Consider the following 17,070-nt stretch of genomic DNA (forward strand, 5'->3'; position numbering starts at 1 on the left):
TGCACATCTTCAAATACTGTACCAACGGTGGATGTTTATCATTAAGCGGAGGTCCGCGTCTTCCCTCCCCTCCGGCACATCTCGTCCCGACCCCACCCTCCCCCCAGCCCACACCCTTACTGCGCCCTTGGCCCCGGGTCCCTCGGGACTTCAGGCGTGGGAGCCCCGGCCCCGCGCGGCTCCCTCCCGGCGCCCCGCGCCCTCCTTCCTTCCTCGCCCGGACGGACGCACTTCCGGCGGATGTGGGGGGGCAACCCCGGAAACGGAAGTGAGCAGTGGGGCCGGCTGACGGTAACGGGGCTGAGAGGCTGTTCCCTGAGCAAGTTGAAGATGGTGAGTGAGCCCCCGGGCGACCTGAGTTCCCGGCGGGTTCGGGACCCTGGCCCGGCAGGAACAGGCCGCCTCCTCCTGGCTCGTCCCGGGGTGGCGGCGGCGGCAGCGGGAGGATGAGGCCGGCCTCGGGCGCCATGATCTGTCGAGTCACGGGGTTGGGGGTTTCGTGGCTGTCGTCCGGGCTGGGCTCGGCGCGGGTCCCGCGAGTAGCGCTTCGGCTTCATCCCCCTCGCTTGGTTCTCTTCTCTCGGTCTGCGCCCCCTCGTCCCCAAGTCCCCAGTACCCCCCGGCTCCTTCCTCGTGGTTGGCGCCGAGCTGGCACATCCGAGAGTGCAGCCTGTGATGCGGCGCTGCAGACTACCCTGCCCCAGAGGGGCGAACCTTGGCGGCCCAGAGCCCTCGAACTCCTCGCCCACCCCCGACCTCGGAACTGCTTTGCGAACAGACCCACAGCTGAAAGTCTCCTTTTCATCTCTTACCTTTACAGACATTTCTGGGAGCTTGTAGTGTGCCAGACGTTGGAGGGGTAAAAATCAAGGCAGTTGTTACTCCCCGTGTGTCTGTATCTTTAGTGCATCCCCTCCCCCCTCCACTCCCTTTCTCTCCTTGTAACGTAAAAGTAGTGATGCTTGGGAAAGACTCCTGAACCGCCCTGGCCCCTGATTCTGATACTAGGCCATCTAAATCTAGAAAGCTTGTGTTGGTAATATTGCTGATTATTATGAAGATGTTGTATAAACTCTCTGAGGTGTAACTAGTGATACTTTTCATAGATTTGGTTTTCTCTGCTGCTTTAGTAGAAACATCGGGTGCCTATCCTGATGTTGTACAGAAGGAAATTGGGGGAAATGATAATAGTAGAACCCAGAGATCAGAATTCTCCTTTTCTTTGTGCATAGAAGAAACTTTCCTTCTGTTACTTTACAATAAGGCAATCTGGGAGGAGGAGAGTGTTCCTTTCCTGGTGGGAAAGTACCAGGAGATACATTTGGTAAGGTAGAATCATACCACTCTGGTCCTGGCAAGAGTTCAGGTGCCTGGGAGGATAAGTAAATGGGGCCAGAGACATTGTATGCCTTGATCATAGTCACGTAGGAGGTTAGAGACAGGCCACACTACATAGATTCCAGATTCTATTTCCTGATCAACCTTGACTTCTGCGTTGGGGAGCCTGTTGTGTAGGTTCTTGAGTTCCAGGATAAGGATATTGGGCTTTGTTTTTCAGACTGGACATTGGTGAATCGGTGAAAGGTGGTTTTTTTTTTTTTTTTTTTTTTAACAGGTTGGTGGGGAAGATTATATGTTTTAGGAAAACCTTGAGATGCAGAATTGGAAAGTGGAAGAGTCTAGAGACAGCAGTACCCAGCAGAGTGCTGTTAAGGTTACCCAGGTGTGAGGTCTTGAAGTAGGGCGGTAGATTGAAGAAACCCTGGACAGGATAAAGTACCTGACCAAATAAAATACACGGGTAAATCCAACAGTCAACATAAAACACTGGTTTCTCAGAGTAGTTTCTCCTAGAGTAGTGTAAGGCTGCTCACCAAACTACCTGTAGCTGTTGTACATTTTTCTGCAGAATTACAGGGTTATTGTATGTGAGCAACACGTGATTAAAACTTAGCTCTTGTGTGTTCCCTGTTGTAACATTTATTGCATTTTATTTGCTTGTTTAATTTATCTTCATTAGACTCAACCCTGAGGAAGGTGTACATTCAGCATCTACCAGGATACCTGACACATAATGGGTGTTTAATAAATCACCTGCTGATTATTAAATGGTTTTTATATTTAAATATAATTATTGGATTTTTTTTGATTAAATGTTTTATAGCGTAGATGTGGAGGGTGATAATACGGTAGTACCCAATGTACTGTGAGTCTTTGGTTTTGTTTACATTATGCTGATTAGATTTATTTTTCGTAGGGTGTACCCTCTTTCAGAAACCAAATACTTTCTGAACGTCCCTTTTTTTCTTAGCTTCTGTGACTTCATTCTTCTAGCCATTCTATTCATTCTTAACCCCATTTCCTTGTGCTTTTTTAAGGAATAGTGGTTTCCAGGATTCTGCCCTCGACTTTTTTTCATTCTGTGCTAATCATTCCAACCTAGGGGAAGAATCTTTCCGATGAAAGTAATTCTGATCATGCCAGAACCTTCAGAGGCTCTCTCAATTTCAGAATAAAACCTGAATTTCTTCGCATGTTCGAGCCTTTTTTTCATTTTGCCAGTCTGCCTTTACCTCTGCCTCACTGAGACATGGAGTTATCTCAAACTACTTGTAGCGTATTCATTTATGTCTCTTTCTTCTACCTGTGTTCTTTTTTCCTAGAATGCCTTTCAATATGACAGTATTCAGAGATCAACTCAGGGATCCTACCTACTCCCAAGTTTGATATTATTTAGTGTACCATGTATGATCACCCTACCATAATGCTAAGTCTCATCACAATTGTCTAGACTATGGGCTCTTTGAGGGCAGAGACTTTATTTTTTTGTCTAATGCTAAACAGTTTTTTACATAGATGTTCAGTGTAAGCTTTAAAAAGTTTTTTGTATTTAATGGTGTTTTTGGTTGTGTTGTAGAATGTCAGAGGACTTGGATCTCAGCTAAAGGACAGCATTCCAGTTACTGAACTTTCAGCAAGTGGACCTTTTGAAAGCCATGATCTTCTTCGAAAAGGGTATATGGGTGGGGGGGGAGGGGCGGAATTGTGACTTTGACTTTGTTGTAATAAAATGTTTCTGTGAATTCTTTTTCACAGTATTCTTTAAATATTTTGATAGGCCATAAATGTATATTTAATTGGGGACATAGCAAGTAATATACCTTAGACTGGGTGAGTGTGGGCGTGGATGTTTTTTGTTTTTGTTTTTCTTTAATTTTTATTTAATTTACTTCTTTAATTTATATCCAAGTTAGCTAGCATATAGTACAACAGTGATTTCAGGAGTAGATTCCTTAATGCCCCTTCCCATTTAGCCCATCCCCCCTCCCACAACCTCTCCAGTAACCCTCTGTTTGTTCTCCATATTTAAGAGTCTCTTGGGGCGCCTGGGTGGCTCAGTCGGCTAAGCGTCCGACTTCAGCTCAGGTCATGATCTTGCAGTTCATGAGTTCGAGCCCCGCGTCGGGCCCTGTGCTGACAGCTCAGAGCCTGGGGCCTGTTTCAGATTCTGTGTCTCCCTCTCTCTGACCCTGCCCTGTTCATGCTCTGTCTCTCTCTGTCTCAAAAATAAATAAACGTTAAAAAAAAAAAATAAGAGTCTCTTATGTTTTGTCCCCCTCCCTGTTTTTATATTATTTTTGCTTCCCTTCCCTTGTGTTCATCTGTTTTGTATCTTAGAGTCCTCATATAAGTGCAGTCCTGTGATATTTGTCTCTCTCTGACTGACTTCGCTTACTGTAATACCCTCTAGTTCCATCACATGGTTGCAAATGGCCAGATTTCATTCTTTTTGATTGCCGAGTAATACTCCAGTGTGTGTGTGAGTATTGTGTGTTTGTGTACCACATCTTCTTTATCCATTCAGTGGATGTTTTCTGTAATGAAGAAATGTTTTAACGGTAGTGGGTTCCCAGATTAGGGCCTCCTTCTAGGAGCTGTCACCCAGGAGCATGATTTGCTAGGATTCTCCTTTTTGCTACTGCTGACTTGGAAAGCCATTGTGTCCTTATCTTATTTCCTACTGGAGTAATTCTCTGGGAGACACTAGAACACAGCAGATACAGCATTAACTCTGGACTAGGCCGCCTGGGTTTTGATCCGCTCTTTACTAGATGTATGACTTTGAGCAGGTTACTTAATTGCTCTATTTCTCAGAGTCTTTGTATGTGAAATAGGGCTGTTAATAGTATAAATCTTATTTTGAGGAATAAATGAGTTAGTACATGAAAAATAGAACAGTCCCTGACATTAGTAAGTTCTTAGTAAGTGTTAGCTGTTGTTATTTTTCTTCTCTACCCTCAGTGCACAGTTGTACCCTTGATTTCCTCCAGGTTTCTATATGTTTAGGTCTCGATTTCTAGTACTTCTTCGCAGGTTGCCTTTCTGCTTAATCCAATAAGACTAGCATCTGAATTTTGAATTCTATATGTAACTTTAAGATATTTAGGTACTGCTATAATAGAATGTTGTTCTAATACTGGTGTCTGGGGACAGATATGATGCCTTGTTATTATTGTCTTTCCATTTTATAGTGAAAGATGCAGTTTATAGTCTTTGGAATTAGAGAATATAATTTGATTAATGGCATAGTGTAATCAAGTTCACGAGTTAGTCAGTGACCAAGTTCTGATGATTTGTTATTTATTTTATTTTCACATAAAATGCTCCTTTTTCTTCCTGGTTAGACTATAAGATTGCTGTGAACAGAACCATTTTCAAATTCCACTTGTAAGATACTTCTGTACAAAGACAGCATTCAGTAAATGGTTGTTGCAGGATTTCTGTGGTTTCTTTCAGCTTTCAAATCCTGTTTTGGCAATAAGAATAGTTATCTTTATATATCTAGGGTGATAAAGACCAGTGGTCTGGCTCTAGCAGCGTGTGACCTTACATACTAGGTGTTCAGTAAATGTGAAACACATTGTTCAACATGTGTTATTAAAGATAGGTTAAATATTGAATATGTATTAGACCTAAACAGAAGGGGTGTAGATATTTTGTATAGTAAAGGAAGCACGTCATCAAATAATAGTAGTTTTTTTTTTTTTTTCAACGTTTTTTATTTATTTTTGGGACAGAGAGAGACAGCATGAACGGGGGAGGGCCAGAGAGAGAGGGAGACACAGAATCAGAAACAGGCTCCAGGCTCTGAGCATCAGCCCAGAGCCTGACGCGGGGCTCGAACTCACGGACCGCGAGATCGTGACCTGGCTGAAGTCGGACGCTTAACCGACTGCGCCACCCAGGCGCCCCAAATAATAGTAGTTTTAAACATACTTTATTAAATTTCTTCTAGATAATAGGGCATCGTTTAAACACTGTTTTTTGAAGGGCTCTCCCTAGTTAATTGACTACTAGTATCTATAATTGGTACATTTTAAAACAGTTATATAGTAGATTTGACTTTTTTCTCTTAATGTTATATAACTCGTTATAATTCATTATGTTACAATTCATAGTTATATGAATTTTAACACATGTATCAGTTTCTGTAACCACTGTCACAGTCAGGATGCAGAGTGTCATCGTCCCCCAAAAGTCCCTTGTGGCATTCTGTTATAGATAAACGCATTGATAGATGTGATTTTGAGCTTTAGGGATTGAGTGATTTATCATCTACCTTTTAAATGTTTATTTTCAGCCTTCCTTGTGTGAAAAATGAACTTTTGCCTAGTCATCCTCTTGAATTATCAGAAAAAAATGTAAGTATGTTACTTGTATTTTTACTTTTCTTCTCTAGTAGAAGAATAGTTTTAGTAATACTTATGTGGTTTCATTTATTAAGACATTGTTGATTTGAGCATTTGACCATGAAGAATATGAGGACTTATTTTCAGTATCCTTGTAGAGTAGGCTTCAAATTATCATTATACAGCCTCACTAAAGCTCTACACATTCCTTCTTTTGTCTTTTTTATGGATGTTTCTTTTTTTTTCTTTTTTAAATTTTAACTAGGCTCCACGCCCAGCATGGGGCTTGAACTCATGACCCTGAGATTAAGAGTCCCATGCTCTACCAGCTGAGCCAGGTGCCCCTTTATGGACATTTCTGAAAGCCAATCCACCATTCCTCTCATAATATTTCCCCATTTGATGATCCTATTTTCTTTCATATTTTTGCTCTGCCATTTTTGCTATTGATCTCCAAATCCTTATCTCTAGCCTTGACCTCTTTCTCAAGCCCCGCACCTCCAAGGTACTGAGGGACATATCCTCCTATGTGGTATAGTAGGTACACAGAGGAATATGACATAATCCCCATCCTGGAGGGGCTGAAAATTTAATGGGAGGACAGGCAGTGGAGAGGGGCTATATAAAATGCTATAGAGGACGAAGACGGAGCAACCACTTGTGCATATGGCTAGTGGAAGGCTTTAGAGAGCAGACATTTGAATAGTTTTAGATCAGTCACTCCCAAAGGGGGTATAGCCTGGATGGATGTTGTAAGGCAGCTTACAGGGTTTCTAAATACACGTTCAGAGCAAGAATAAAGAGGGGTCTTATTACTTCAGGAAGATGGTGCAGTGTTATTATTAATAAGATGGGGCTCACTCAAATCAAGGGAGGAGACAGTCTTACTTTCCCAAGTATTATTTGGAATATTGGTTCACTTCTGGGCAATACATGTTAAGGGAAACTTGGACAACTCTGAGTGAGACTGGCCCAGATGAAGAATTAAAAAATCATATAGTTGTTTTGAGACTCAGCTTCTATCTGCCACCTCTGTGTAGTCTCCTTAATCACTTAACCAGGTAGTGGGAGTCTCTTGAAATTGTCTGGCACTTTCTGTTATAAATCCTTCAGCACAGGTTGTGTAATTGAACTATCTAGGTTTGAATTCTTGGTACCATACTTAGCAGCTAAGTGAACTTGGCAAGTTTCTTAATTTCTCTTTAAGTCTTAGTTTCTTCATCTGTATAATGGAGTTAGTAATAGCCATGACTTGGCACATGCTGACTTAAAGTAGCTCTCCATGATTGGGAGCTATAGTAACGATAGGGAAGATGGCCATCGTTATTCATACCAGTGGTTCTCAACTAGGAATGATTTTGCCTCCTCCAGGGGACATTTGGAAAGGTCTAATTGTCACAAGTGGTTGGGGAAGAAGGATCTTTGGTAGTGGCATCAGTTGGACGGAGGCCAGGGATGCTGCTAAATATCTTACAGTGTACGGGACTGTCCCCGTGCACCACGACAGATAATTATGTAGCCCAAGATGTCAGTAGCGCCAGGGGTTGAGAAGTCCTGATCTGTATGTAATGTTTTCCCAGTTCGATCATACAACCTTCTCCGTGGTAGACTGGTTGTCGTACATTGCCACAGAGCCTAATTCTAATTTTGCATGTGGTTGTTAGTGATAAGTATATGTTGACTGATAATTGCAGTTTGACAGCATATTATAAGGTGGATACATTCATCAAAGTTTGTAAAATTGAATCTTTTACATAAAACTGTATTTACTTAATTCAGTATTTAAAGGAAACCCTTCAGTGAGAACTTCAGATTATATACCCATAATGAAATATTGCATATTTTCTCTAAGGACCATCTGTTAAAATTTTGCACTCCAGCTACAGTAGTTAAAAACCATATTGCTTAATATCCTTTAGACTTCACGTATATGGCCCCAGGTTGTGTCTCAGTGGGCACTAATCTCTCAGTAGGTATTTGATTAAAATTTCTTACCCTGCCCCTGCCATGACTTAAAATCTTACCAAGAGAATGTAGTATAATAAAAAATGATCACACAGGTCCCTTTACCTTACTATAGTTAACTTACACAGACCTTTGTAGCAGTCTGTCTGCAAATCATATCCGCTACCCTTAAGAGCCATTTTAGGAAACTGTATGATTAGAATCCATGAAAGGAGTTGATTCATTTTGCCTGAAGTACATTAAATTGTCAAAGTTTTTTACAAGTAATATCAGTGTTTAGTAAAAATATGATTCCAGAAAAAAAAAATTCCTTATTAGCACCCAATGCAAACTGGACAGACTTTAGAGTTTCGGATCCCTACCCCCCAGGAATCTACTACTCCAAAGAGTGGAGTTTAAACATTGTAGCCTAGTTAACAGGGTGGTATAATGGGTGTGATTATTTCTTTTGTGAAATCCTTTGAATTGTATATTTTCATACTGAGAAATTCACCATTTTTGTCACTTGTATGTAACTATTTCTGGATCTCAGGTTATTTATACCTTTCTGTGTTTTACCAGTTTTGCGGGAATTCTAATCAAAAGCACTGAAACGTTTTGTAAATGTATTTTTGCAATGTGAAAAACATTCTTTATCTAAAGTTTTGTAAATCCAAGTTTTAGGGGTAATTTTACATTAGTGAAGTACCCTATACCTGCTGGATAAAACAGACGTACGTACTCTAAACTTTATTAACAGAAGTGTTTTGTTTTTATTTCAGTTATGGATAGTAAAATGCTTTGTCTAAGTGTTGTGTTATACATGTATCAATGAAGTTTTGAAAGCAGAGTGTTGAGTGTAACCTTTCAACTTCCGTTGTTGTCCTGTGTAGTTCCAGCTCAACCAAGATAAAATGAATTTTTCCACACTGAGAAACATCCAGGGTCTGTTTGCTCCACTCAAATTACAAATGGAATTCAAGGCAGTGCAGCAGGTGAGTTTGTGCATGTCAGCTATGATACATTCCACCTGTGTGTTGCTATGGACTGGAAGGACTCTTCCCTAGTCATAGCCCTATAAACCTTACCTTCTCTTCTCTACAGCCTATTCTACTTTGTCCCCTTTTAGGATAGGACCCCGAGTCCTACTTTATACAGAAAAAAAAGAAGACATTAAGCGGAAGACTTCAAATTAAGAGCTCAGTGCCAAAACTTACCTGCATCTGCTTTCATGTTTTTCTTTTTGGAGGGTTACATTGAATTTGAAATGCCTCTAGAAATATCCATGTGGTGGTGTGTAGCAGGCAGTTTGCATATAGCTGGGTACGCCTGTTGCTAAAGAATAAGATCTTCAGAAATGTCCTTCCAGGTGTAAGAACTGTTCTCGACCTGTGTTCTAGGTTCTGCCCTCTCACACCACGTCAGAGAATTCCCTTTTCGTGGATCCTTTCTGTAGCTGATGTCTTCATCCTCTCTGTCTACTTGCTCAGACTCCTCAGCAGTGTTTATGTGCATCCCGACCTTTTCTGTCTTTTAAAACAACCCAAATGTTGTATCAGTCCCTTTATAGCAACTTCTCACTCACTAAATGTACTTTTGCCAGGTTAGTGTCGTAGACTTGCCTCTGTTTGCTGCGTATGTGCCTTTGCCTCCTGTCCACCCAACCCAGTGTTTCCTGGCTTCCATCACCAGTGAAACTGCTCCTGAACAGTGTGGACGTCTGGATACCTTCCTTTTGCTTGGTCTCCCTGTGGTGTGTAATACCAATGACTCCTTCCTTCTTCCCCTGGCTTTTAGGACACCACGCTTTTCCTGATACTCCTTCCTGTCTGAAATCGCCTTCTCGGGTATTTCTGCATAGGTTCCTTTTGCTTTTTTCTTCTGCATCTTGCAATACCAGGTTTGTTAGTTCCCGTCTCCAGTCCTCTTCTCATCCTATTATTTCCTACCTATTCCTGTGACTTTAGGTATCATGTATATGTTGATGACTCCCAAGTTTTAATTCTCATGAGCTGTAAACCTGTAGGCTTCTCCAGTTGTAAGTCCCACGGGCACTTCACGTTTCACATGTGTGAGTACAGAAGAACTCGTTATGCCGCACATACTCTGTCACGTGTGACTAGGTTGCTACCTAAGGCAGAGATTGCAGCATTAGCCTTGGTTGTCTCGAGCGGCACCTGTCCCCACCCGCCACCCTGCCTCCCCCCGTCCAGTCAATTACATGTTGACACCATCGCTTCTGCATTGGTTTTGATCCCCTACTGTGCTTCGTCTGGATCAGTGCGACACCCACCCCTGCTGCCCTCCAGTCCGTTGTACATGCTGTAGCCACGTAATTTTTGTAAAATACAGAGTTGATTGTGGCACTCCCCTCACTTTGCCCTCAGAATAATTCTCTGACCCTGTAACGTGGCTGTGCTCCTGAACTGGCCTCTCCTTGTTCTCCAGTGTACTTCGTAGCCTCCTGAAACTACTTTCAGCGTCCTAGTTTTTTTTCTGGCCTTTTGGCTTTTGCACGTGTTCTTCCTACTACTGTGTCTTTTTCAACAAATTCTATTAATGCCAGCAACTGTGTTGGCTGAGTCGTCCTGGAAGCTGTTTTAGAACTTTTTTTCCAAGGATCAAGCTCCGAAAGAGCATGTGTGGCTCTAACAGTAACCTGGATGTGAATCTTGGCTCCACTGCCTACCAGTCTTAAGAACTTAAACAAGTTAGAGACCTTTCTGAGCCCCAGATCTTGTGTTTGTTTTTAATGTGAAATGGAGTTAACAGGAACAACACTGTCGGGTTATTAGGGTAACTCTGAAGATTAAATACAACATATGTTTGGCACAGAATTGTTCGTTTCCCTTTTATTTTCCTGCTACTCAGATTCCAGTTACATATTGCTCATATTTTGGGCCTAAACTTTTAATTCCATTTAATCCAAAAATCCTCGTCCAGAAATCTGTCCCCCGCCCCGCCTTTTTCCCTTATCCTTGTGCTGTTGTGGTTCTCGCTTATTGGGATATATAACAACTGCCTGCTCCTTCCTGCTTTTGGTGCTTTCTCAGCACTGTGTCTGATCAAACTGTACCTACCAGGCCCCTTACTCTCTGATTTAACTTAAAGCTCCATTTTTGTCTCTTCCTCTGTCTTCCCTACTTTCCTTTAAAAAACAAAAACAAACAAACAAAAATACATACATACATACGTACATACATTTGTCAACCTAGAGATTTTTTCATCCTAAATTCTATAAGCCATTAGTAATTAAAAATAGTTTTAGTCTGGTTATATTTTCTTGGGGGAGATAATCTTAATGCCCTGAGGTTTCAAAGTCATGGTTACTTTAAAATACTGGTATCATATGGTCACGGACCATCACTCTTGGTATTCTTTTGTTAATATCCAAACTAATCTTACGACTAACAGAGAACACAAAACTTGAAAATTTGGTTTGCTTATATAAAAGTTCATCGAATACCAAGTATGTGCCAACGACTATACTATATACATACTTTACACCACACCGTTCCGCCAGTTTGAGAGGAAGGTGATAGTATCCTGTTTCCCAGATGAGGAAACCAAGAGTGAGACAGATCAGGTACTTCTACGAAGCCAAAGTAATGGTGAGTCCTAAAACAGTCTGGATCCAGATACCACTGGCTCTACAACCCGTGCTTTCTCTGCTACGCTTACAAACCAGGGTGCAGATCCTATGCTTGATACTTTACTTGAAGGGGCGCCTGGGTGGCTCAGTCGGTTAAGCATTCGACTCTTGATTTCAACTCAGGTCACGATTTCACGGTTTGTGAGTTCAAGCCCTGTGTCAGGCTCTGTGCTGACAGCACGGAGCCTGCTTGGGATTCTCTGTCTCTCGCTCTCTCTCTGCCCTTCTCCTGCTCTCTCTCTGTCTCAAAATAAATAAACATTAAAAAAAAAAGGGGGCGCCTGGGTGACTCAGTTGGTTAAGCATCCGACTTTGGCTCAGGTCATGATCTCACGGTCTGTGAGTTCGAGCCCCGCGTCGGGCTCTGTGCTGACAGCTCAGAGCCTGGAGCCTGTTTCCGATTCTGTGTCTCCCTCTCTCTCTCTGCCCCTCCCCTGTTCACGCTCTGTCTCTCTCTGTCTCAAAAATAAATAAACGTTAAAAAAAATTTAAAAAAAAAGTTAAAAAAAATACGGTACTTGAAAAAAGTAGATACTGCTAGTTCAGAATGGTATCGTGGTTTTTTTTGTTTTGTTTTGTTTTAAAGTTCATTCATTTATTTTGAGAGCGAGAGTGGGAGAGGGAGGGAGGGAGAATCCAAGCAGGCTCTGCACTGCCAGCACGGAGCCCAATGTGGGGCTTGAACTCATGAACCATGAGATTATGATCTGAGCCAAAATCAAGAGCCGGGGGCTTAGCCGACTCAGCCACCCCAGTGCCCGATGTTACTGTGTTTTTTAAAGGCCTCACAAGTGACTTTGACCTTCCTTTCTGGTTACCAGTACTGTTTTAAAGGGCCATAACTTACATTTTTACTATGAGCAATATGAAACAACATACAGAGTGAAGTCATCAGTTTGCTAAGTAGAGTAGTATTCTTACTAAGCTGGAATTTCTTCAGGAATTTGATCATCCCACCTTTATCTGGAACTAGATTATGGCGTTAGGCTCTGGGATTTTTGCACGTCGTCATGTGTATGACAGAAGCAAAGCCCCAAAATATGTGCAAACCTGATGGAATTATTAAGTGTTAATAAAACTAATAGTGTTAATAACTCTAATTTTCAGGGTCTTTACATATTTTGAGTAAAGTTTTGAGGAATTTTAAAAAATTTGGTTTGGGTCTAAAATATGAACTGCTATTTGGTATTTTCCCCCCCACTGGTTAAACTGTTTATTTAGTTTTGTGAATTTTACAAATAAAGAATGAAGAGCAAGAAGTTAGATTATTTATTGTTTTTCCCCCCCCTTTGGTTTTCTCTAATCTTGCCCTTTCATATTTTTCCTGAAGGCTCAGCGTCTTCCATTTCTTCCAAGCTCAAACCTTTCACTGGATATTTTGAGGGGTAATGATGAGACTATTGGATTTGAAGATATTCTTAATGGTAAGTGTCATTCAGCACCTTTTTATGGAGCCCTAATAATGTACAAGGCAATGGTAGCAAACAAAACCCACAGTGTTCTGTCCTCATCCATATGGCCCTTACAGCTCATTGGATTCACTTGTGTTTATTCATTGCAATCAGACAAAATTTAATGGTAATAACTGTTCTTGAACTGGTTTTTAAAGGTGAAAGTTCTTTGTGGAGTGTCAAGGTTATAGTTACTATGAATCAACTAATGATAGTCTTTCATTTCATGTCCTGCAGACATAGACTAATGTGTGAGTCCAACATAGTATTGTTAGGGTAGCTTGAGCAATGATTGTTGTTTCAGTATTTAAAATATTTGTGGGACACGACTAGTTTTTAAAAGGACTAGAAAAAATAAGAAAATTTTTCCTTAAAAATTGCCTCCCACCCCCAAAGAATTTTTGTGCTACTGTAGGTGGTGAATAGGAAAGAAGAATCTGTCATTTTTAACAAAATTCCTTGGATAATTGTAGCATGTATGAGATTAATGACTTTTAAGTAAGAACCATACATGCAGCATCCCCTATTTTTTTGCTCCTGAGGAAGATAAACAAATATAATTCTGTCTGGTGTTGTTTCTGCTCGTTTTGCCCCGGCGGTTCAGGAGAAACAGAAAAACCCAACAGGATTAAATTATACTAGTTTTGCTTGGCTGCTGATATCCGGTGAGGAAATGCTGTGGACACAACAGAAGTCTAGTGAGCCTGCCCTTCGAGAATCTTTCCTGAGGGAACTGTTTGAATGCAGGAAAACCTGGAATCCCTAAGCTTTTTACATTGAACTTACACCTCATTTTAAGTTAGCAAGGTGATTGTTCATGTCTGCATGTTTGTATCTTGCATTTTAAATTAGTTATAAGAACACATTTACTTAAAAATCACCTCCTGTAAGTTTGTGTAAAGAAAGTGAGAGATGCTTGTTGAGCATGTACTCAGTTATATATTTACTATGTTATCAGGCACTGAGCTAGGCTCTGAATATACAATGGTAACAAAACAAACTGTGCTGGGGCGCCTGGGTGGCTCAGTCGGTTGAGCTTCTGACTTCGGCTCAGGTCACGATCTCGCGGTCCGTGAGTTCGAGCCCCGCGTCGGGCTCTGTGCTGACAGCTCAGAGCCTGGAGCCTGCTTCCGATCCTGTGTCTCCCTGTCTCTCTGACCCTCCCCCATTCATGCTCTGTCTCTCTCTGTCTCAAAAATAAATAAACATTAAAAAAAAAATTAAAAAAAAAACAAAAACAAACGGTGCTTTCTAAGGCAGGAGGTAAACGTTAAACAGTTAAACACAGACATATAATTGCAAATTGTGATAAATTCTAGGAATAAAAAGGGATAGGGGTAGAGTTTGTTGTTGAGTAGGAGAGAGAGGCACTTTTGGGAATATGACACATAACCTGATTCCTAGAAGATGTATGAATTAGTTGATAAAGTAGAGGTAGAAGCAGTGTGTTCAGGGTCTGTAACCTGAGAGAACAGCTGAAGAACTCTGATGTTGTCCTATCTAGAAGCTAACAGGTTAGCCTGCCATGGTTTCATGAATCCAGGCAGAAGACAAGATTCCTAGAGACAACAGTTTATTACTAAGAGCAGTAGTAGTAGCTGGAGTGTCAGCTTTCTGGTTGGTTTCCTGAGCCCCAGCTCCCACGGAGCAGCAAGAAGGTCAGGTGATGCTGCATATGTTACGTATTTTATTACAGGTAGAGGAACCCCCAGGTAAGGGCATCTGAATCTTTTACAATAGGCAGTAAGGCTTCCTGTTCTGTGCTCCAGAGGAGACACGATCTTTGTCTTCTTAGTCTGTTCACTTTAGTAACAACTTTGGACAGAGAGCCTAGAACAGAGGCAGGCTGTGTATCCAAGGCTTACAAGAAGCATGAGAGACGCATGGAGAATTGTCTCAACACACATAAGAGTGTGTTAAGAAGACCTATGTGACTGGAGGTTTTGAGTTCAGTGTTGGAGGTGATGAAGTTTTGCTTGCTCATCAGGGAGTACTTGGCCAGAAAATTCTGCACATTTTACGAGGAAGGGAAGGGAATATGAGGAGGGCAATAGTAAAGTCAAAACAAGACTTTTAATGCTGAAAGGGGATTTCTGTTTACTCTAGTTCCCTCACTTGATGGTGGTTAAACAGCCTGATGGAGAGGCTCAGTCCTCCCTCATGGTCTCACAGCAGACGTTGGAGTCACAGGCCATCGCCCTGCTTATGTGGCGTGCTGTTTTCTGGTGGAAGTGACTTATTTAATAAGCATGTACTTTATTAAACTCAAAGTTTAAAACGGTTTAAAAGAAAGTCGTCATTATACAAATTAACGTATTCTTTGATAATTTAAAACATGACAGCTGAAACTCAAGTCCTCCATGATTACCCCCAAACCCATTTCTCTTTTGTTCTTCATTTACTTGCTATTTATATTTAGTGTATTTCCTTCCAGACTTTTTCCTGTATGTCTTCGTACAAATATATATAACCAGAAATATTTGGTCTTGCTTAGTGTTTTGTTTTTGTTTTTTTAACACAACAGGTATACTGGGTCTATCTTAACAGTATGCGTGATACCTCAGTGCATTTATTGATGGTTGCTTACCTTTTTTCACTTATTCACATGAAACAGTGCTGTAGGCAAACATCTTTGCCTATCCTTTGTACTCATGTGCAGGCATTTTTTTTTATAAGTTTAGATTTTGAATGCCTGTTACATACATAGCAGTTTACTCTGTTATTAATAATTACAGCAGCGTCAGTTGTTGTTAAGGCTGCTTTATGGTACAATGAGTGCAGAGAGTATACAGATGACTGAACTGATGTGACATAGTAATCTCTAGTCTCTTAGGAGATCCAGCGAGGAAACATCCAGATCTGTAATCATTATTTTAATGTGGGTGGTTTATGTATTTTTACAAACTGATTTTACAGTCTAGTTCATTGGGGTTTTTTTATCCTGTTTGTGGAGTAGGGGACAGAAATGGAAAAAGGCTTTGTTATTTTGCAACTTACTGTTAGTATTAATTTTAAAAGCTCTTCTAGGTGTATTGTATGGTTAAAATAAGTCTTTTGTCTGACTCATCTCTAAAAATGAGTGAAGATTTTAAAATTTTTCTTGGTCTAGGATTCTGATTTACGTTTGTGTATGGAAGAGAGTACAAAACAATAGAAATAAAACGTTTTTGCAAACTAGATTAAGAGACTGATCAATTTCTTGATTAGAGATTGTTTCTGGGAAGCCTCTGGAAAACTTCGGAGCTTTGAAAAAGAAGAACGTTTTCAATCTGTTGTTGTTTTTGTTTGTTTGCTTAACAGTCAACTGTATTGAGGTATAATTGACATACAATAGAATGCTCTCATTTTAAGTGTATATTCTGTGAATTTTAGCAAATGTGTACTGCTGTGTAAGTGTCCCCCCAGTCAAGATATAAAATGTTTATCACCCCAGAAAGTTTGCTTGCTCCTTTTGCAGTCAGTCCCTCACCTTTGGCCCCAGGCAACTGCTCGTCTGTCTTCTTTCATGTTAGTTTTGCCTGTTCTAGATTTTCATGTGAGTGGAATCATGGAATTTATCTTTTTTTGAGAATCTTTAATATGTTTGTTTTTGTTTGTTTTCAGACCCGTCACAAAGTGAACTAATGGGAGAGCCACACTTGATGGTGGAATATAAACTGGGTTTACTGTAATCTCTTGTGCTGTTCATGAAAATAGAGGGACTGCATCTTGTTTATAGTCCTTTTTTTACTATAATTTGATGTACACAACATTAAAAGTACTGACATCTGAGAATTCTTGCCTAAATAGTATCTGTGATCATTTGAAATCATTTGGGTCTTTGGTTTATTGCCATGTGACAGTTGAAGGCACTAAAGGGAGATGATTTTAAAACTCCCAATTTATATGAAAACAGTAGCCTTCTATATCTTTAAAAAATTGTTGCTGATGAGTATTTTAAAACTGTCTACAGTGCAACCTGTTGTTTGGGTATTCTATAAATTTAGTTCTGAAACCATTATCAGCATTGGAGTCTGCAACCTTCATAGTAATGTCTTTCAGAATAAACATCTGTAATTGATTTTAGTGGCAACACTTCAAATTAAGTACAAAGCAGGGTATTTATATTTTACCTTGTTTCAGTATAGCTCATTAATATTCAGAAGAATAATATTGGCTGTATTGATGCTATTTTAGAATTATAGCTATTCTTTGAGGTTTGAAAAGTATAAGTTCAAAGGTTTTGATTTCGGTCTTGTCTTTAACGTGAAAAATTAAATAAAGCAACCAGGATATGCTGATTAAACTGTTGTACCACATAGATTTATATATCACAAGATGCTTAAATTGAAAA

At 40.5% G+C, this 17,070-nt stretch overlaps 1 protein-coding gene across 1 annotated transcript; it reads left to right on the forward strand.

Annotated features, from left to right (window-relative positions):
• Positions 1-197: 197 nt before the first annotated feature.
• On the forward strand, positions 198-16,511 carry POMP (proteasome maturation protein). Its single transcript, XM_027064618.2, has 6 exons — positions 198-333; positions 2,918-3,015; positions 5,642-5,702; positions 8,528-8,629; positions 12,617-12,710; positions 16,341-16,511. The coding sequence occupies exons 1-6, from the start codon at positions 241-243 to the stop codon at positions 16,406-16,408; spliced, it is 516 nt and encodes a 171-aa protein (XP_026920419.1). The 5' UTR covers positions 198-240; the 3' UTR covers positions 16,409-16,511.
• Positions 16,512-17,070: the final 559 nt, after the last annotated feature.

This window comes from Acinonyx jubatus, chromosome A1, assembly GCF_027475565.1.
Source record: "Acinonyx jubatus isolate Ajub_Pintada_27869175 chromosome A1, VMU_Ajub_asm_v1.0, whole genome shotgun sequence".
Classification (NCBI taxonomy): domain Eukaryota; kingdom Metazoa; phylum Chordata; class Mammalia; order Carnivora; family Felidae; genus Acinonyx; species Acinonyx jubatus.

What these genes read in the sequence shown, in the direction of transcription:
- POMP (XM_027064618.2), top strand. Translation starts at nt 241, where the DNA reads ATGTGGGGGGGCAACCCCGGAAACGGAAGTGAGCAGTGGGGCCGGCTG. An exon ending in TTGAATTATCAGAAAAAAAT is followed by an intron (nt 5,703 to 8,527) that starts GTAAGTATGTTA and finishes TGTCCTGTGTAG; the next exon opens with TTCCAGCTCAACCAAGATAA. An exon ending in ATTTGAAGATATTCTTAATG is followed by an intron (nt 12,711 to 16,340) that starts GTAAGTGTCATT and finishes GTTTGTTTTCAG; the next exon opens with ACCCGTCACAAAGTGAACTA.